This window comes from Eriocheir sinensis, chromosome 48 (assembly GCF_024679095.1).
Source record: "Eriocheir sinensis breed Jianghai 21 chromosome 48, ASM2467909v1, whole genome shotgun sequence".
In the NCBI taxonomy this organism is placed as follows: Eukaryota; Metazoa; Arthropoda; class Malacostraca; order Decapoda; family Varunidae; genus Eriocheir; species Eriocheir sinensis.
In genome coordinates this window covers 8,783,093-8,787,835 of record NC_066556.1, presented here as the reverse complement: position 1 = coordinate 8,787,835, position 4,743 = coordinate 8,783,093, and the positions used below count along the sequence as shown (strand labels likewise).

At 45.7% G+C, this 4,743-nt stretch overlaps 1 protein-coding gene across 50 annotated transcripts; it reads right to left on the bottom strand.

Moving 5' to 3' along the window:
- Nucleotides 1–837: 837 nt before the first annotated feature.
- LOC126981550 (titin-like) lies at nt 838–4,531 on the bottom strand. 50 transcript variants are annotated; one of them, XM_050832842.1, is made up of 4 exons: nt 2,533–4,531; nt 2,443–2,493; nt 2,365–2,403; nt 838–2,286 (listed from the first exon to the last, which is right to left on the bottom strand). In XM_050832842.1, exons 1-4 carry the CDS (start codon nt 4,495–4,497, stop codon nt 925–927), a joined length of 3,417 nt encoding a protein of 1,138 aa, XP_050688799.1. In that variant the 5' UTR covers nt 4,498–4,531; the 3' UTR covers nt 838–924. The 50 variants fall into 50 exon arrangements, with proteins under 50 accessions (XP_050688799.1, XP_050688807.1, XP_050688804.1 ...); XM_050832850.1 differs by lacking the exon at nt 2,365–2,403 and having other exon boundaries at nt 2,404–2,493; nt 2,533–2,559; nt 2,599–4,531; XM_050832847.1 differs by having other exon boundaries at nt 838–2,493; nt 2,533–2,559; nt 2,599–2,649; nt 2,767–4,531.
- Nucleotides 4,532–4,743: the final 212 nt, after the last annotated feature.

Sequence of the window (4,743 nt, the reverse complement as noted above, 5' to 3'; positions counted from 1 at the left end):
AATGACTGTCTTATTCTTTCAAAATCCGCTCTTTTAAAATTGGGAACCAATATCTTATTCTCTGCAATCCTTGTTTGAGCTCTTATGTCGAGACGCACCAGTCTATGATCGCATGATCCGAGGTGTTCGCCGACGCTAACATTGTCATCTAAGTTCTCTTGGGTTACTAATACAAGATCAAGAATATTATCATCGCGCGTTGGTTCACTAGCCATTTGGCTAAGGCAGTTATTTTCAACGAAGTCTAACATCCTGTGCGATTCCCCCTCGGATCCCATGAGTGTCTGCCAGTCTATATGCAGTAGATTAAACTCGCCCAAAATCAATGCATCACTGTTTCGGAGTGCTCTTTGCAAAACGCTGTACATTATTTCATCATGCTCGCGTGATTGGCCTGGAAGACTGTAAGTGACGGATATGTTGCTTTTAAATTGATCGGTGTTTGTACTCACGCTCACGTGTTCTACAGTACTGTCCTTTGGTGTTTTATCACCGGGCTGTAAGCTACTTTTGACGTAAAGAGCCACTCCTCCACCTCTACGATTAACTCGGTCTTTATTGAAAAATATAAAGTTATCTATATTATATTCAGAAACTAAGTCATTATTAGCGGTGTCAATAAATGTTTCAGTTACGGCAATTACATCAAAGTCCTCTGTTTTAGTTAGGCACTGCAATTCATCGATCTTATTTCTTGAGCTTCGAGCGTTAAAGCTAAGAAGCGTTCAAGCTAAGAGAGAGAGAGAGAGAGAGAGAGAGAGAACCATCTCCATTTCTTTAACTTTGAATTAATTTGTCATGGTAATACGAATAAACAGTATGTGTGGGATGGCGATAATGTAACGAAATTGATAAGAGAAACAGCAACACGGTATCACTACTCTGTTGTACTTGCCTTCTTTACAACAGGAGCAATTGTGTCAACTACACTTCCTCCCTCTTTGGAATGTCAACTACATTTTCCTCGACAGAGGGGGCAACCTTCTCAACGAGCTTCCGTTGAGTGACAACTTCTTCCTCTGTTGCGGTAGGAGTAATCTTTTCGACAACCGTCTGATTTGTCACAACGGGAGCTTTTTCCTCTGTTACGGAGGGGGCAACCTCTTCAACGACCTTTTCCTCTGTTACAACAGGGACTTGTTCTTGCTCTTTGGGAACAGTGACAATCTCTTCTGTCCCCGAAGGGGCTGCCTGTTCACTAACTTTCTCTTTGACCACGACAGGAACTTTTTCTTCTGTCGCCGCAGGGGGAACCTTTTCAATAACCTTTTCTTGTGGGGCAGCCTGTTCAATGACTTTCTCTTTTACCACAACAGGAACTTTTTCTTCTGTCGCCGAAGGGGCAACCTTTTCAACAACCCTTTCTTGTGGGGCAGCCTGTTCAATGACTTTCTCTTTTACCACAACAGGAACTTTTTCTTCTGTCGCCGAAGGGGCAACCTTGTCAACAATCTCCTGTTGAGGGACTACCGGCACTTTTCCTTCTGTCACAGAGGGGATAAGATTCTCAGCCTTTTCTTCTGTTACGACAGGGACATTTTCTTGCTCCTTGGGGACACTGACGATCTCTTCTGTCGCCGAAGGGGCAGCCTGCTCAGCAACCTTCTCTGTTGTCGCAACCGGAACTTTTCCTTCTGTCACAGAGGGGATAAGATTCTCAGCCTTTTCTTCTGTTACGACAGAGACATTTTCTTGCTCCTTGGGGACACTGACGATCTCTTCTGTCGCCGAAGGGGCAGCCTGCTCAGCAACCTTCTCTGTTGTCGCAACCGGGACTTTTCCTTCTGTCACAGAGGGGATAAGATTCTCAGCCTTTTCTTCTGTTACGACAGGGACATTTTCTTGCTCCTTGGGGACACTGACGATCTCTTCTGTTGCCGAAGGGGCAGCCTGCTCAGCAACCTTCTCTGTTGTCGCAACCGGGACTTTTCCTTCTGTCACAGAGGGGATAAGATTCTCAACCTCTTTTTCTGTCATGACAGGGACATTTTCTTGCTCCTTGGGGACACTGACGATCTCTTCTGTCGCCGAAGGGGCAGCCTGCTCAGCAACCTTCTCAGTTGTCACAACCGGCACTTTTCCTTCTGTCACAGAGGGGATAAGATTCTCAGTAACTTTCTTTTCTGTAACAACGGGGATGTTTCCTTCTGTCACCGTAGGGGGAACCTTTGCAAGAACCTTCTTCTGTGTCACAACGGGGAATCTTTTTGTTACCACCGAAGGGGTGACGTATTCAACAACTCGATGCGCAACGAAGACTTTTCCTTGTCTCACCGAGGGCACACCCTTTCTAACGACCCTCATTGGCCTCACAGCAGGGACTACCTTTCTAACGACCCTCATTGGCCTCATAACAGGGACTACCTTTCTAACGACCTTCATTGGCCTCACAGCAGGGACTACCTTTCTAACGACCCTCATTGGCCTCATAACAGGGACTACCTTTCTAACGACCTTCATTGGCCTCACAGCAGGGACTACCTTTCTAACGACCTTCATTGGCCTCATAACAGGGACTACCCTTCTAACGACCTTCATTGGCCTCACAGCAGGGACTACCTTTCTAACGACCTTCATTGGCCTCATAACAGGGACTACCCTTCTAACGACCTTCATTGGCCTCATAACAGGGACTACCCTTCTAACGACCTTTATTGGCCTCACAGCAGGGACTACCTTTCTAACGACCTTCACCGGCCTCACAGCAGGGACTACCTTTCTAACGACCCTCATTGGCCTCACAACAGGGACTACCTTTCTAACGACCTTCATTGGCCTCACAACATGGACTACCTTTCTAACGACCTTCATTGGCCTCACAGCAGGGACTACCTTTCTAACGACCTTGCCTTCTTGGATGGCAGGGGCGGCAACTGGTTTTTGTTCTATCCATTGGGTCGGCGTAGGACTTGTTTCCTCAGCCTTTGCCTTTTCTTCCTCAATCTTGTTCTTCACGTCGCTAACTTGGCGCTTCAGGTCTTCAGCTGTTTCGTTAAGATGTCTTTCGTCACGAACCTCCTTGATGTCGCCATTACACACATTCTTTTCGACTTCTTTTTGAATTACAGTTTCTTTCTCGACATCTTTTCCATCGTCCTTATATGTAACATTCTTACTTTCCACGGATGTCTCGTTAGTGCTATCCTGTGAAGGTAATTTTTCTTCTTTCTCTTTAACTACAATTTCATGCGTTGTATTGTCGGGCAGAGTCTCCTTTCTTTCCTTTGTTTGTTCTGCCCTCAGAAGCCCATCACCCTTCTCTGTAACATTCATCGTCTCCACAGATGTCACTGTAGTGCTGTTCTGTGAAGGCAATATTTCTTCTTTCAATCCATCTTCATGCGTTGTATTGCTGGGCAGAATCTCTTTTCTTTCCTCTGTTATTTCTGTCTTCTGAAGTCCATCACCCATCTCTGTAACATTCATCGTCTCCACAGATGTCACTTTAGTGCTGTTCTGTGAAGGCAATATTTCTTCTTTCAATCCATCTTCATTCGTTATATTGCTGGGCAGAATCTCTTTTCTTTCCTCTGTTATTTCTGTCTTCTGAAGTCCATCACCCTTCTCTGTAACATTCATCGTCTCCACAGATGTCACTTTAGTGCTGTTCTGTGAAGGCAATATTTCTTCTTTCAATACATCTTCATTCTTTATATTGCTGGGCAGAATCTCTTTTCTTTCCTCTGTTATTTCTGTCTTCTGAAGTCCATCACCCTTCTCTGTAACATTCTTCGTCTCCACAGATGTCACTTTAGTGCTGTTCTGTGAAGGCAATATTTCTTCTTTCTCTTTTACTAAGACTTCATGCGTTGTATTGTCGGGCAGGGTCTCCTTTCTTTCCTCTGTTATTTCTGTAGTTTCTGTTTTGTTTTTACCTTGGTCATCCTTCGGAAGAAGAAGAGTTGCAGCTTTATCGTCCTTCGGCTTTTCTTTAGTGTCATTAGTGAGTACTGTTGCTTCCTTCTTTATAACAACCTCCTCGTTTATTTCATTGCCCTTTTCGTCCGTTACAGTTTTCACGTCCACCGTCTGTGTTAAGGTTCCGTTGTCTGGAGTGCTTTGCGTCACCGTTTCGCTCTCTGTGACATGTTTTTCGCCACTTTCTTTACCTTTCTCATCAACAACGACTTGTGCTTCCGTAGTCTTTGATACATTTCGGTTGGGCTGTACGTCAGTCTCTGTCGTCTTTTCAACGACTGTCTTGTTTCCTGTTAAATGCCCCGCTTCGTCTGTATTGTTAATGACTCTTCTTTCCACGGTCTTGATGGTGTCGTGAGTGCCATTTTCCATGCTCGTTAGATCATACACTTTGGGTAACTCTTTGAGTCCCCCCTCGTCTTGTTTTCGGCATGGGTCCACATCGGTCTTTTCCTGGGTAAGGGAGGGCGCCCCGTCCTGCGGGAGCCCCTTGGAGCCCCCTCCGTCGGCAAGTGACTGGCTGCCGGCTCCCAGATTTCCCAGCACCAAGACCGTCGTCCACACTACGAAGAGCTTCATAATTGGCGATTGTGACGTTATGAAATTAAAAAGAATTACGGTTTTGTGGCAGAAAACCGCTTTCGTCATCTCTGGGATTGAGAACAGAATGGCCTCCAGAACCCGACCGGGCAGGGAGTGTCGAACGAACAGAAAGCGCGCACACACACACACACACACACACACACACACACACACACACACACACACCAGTTCTTCTCAATAACATGCGTCGTTGGTGAAGTCAATTTAGAGAGAGAGAGAGAG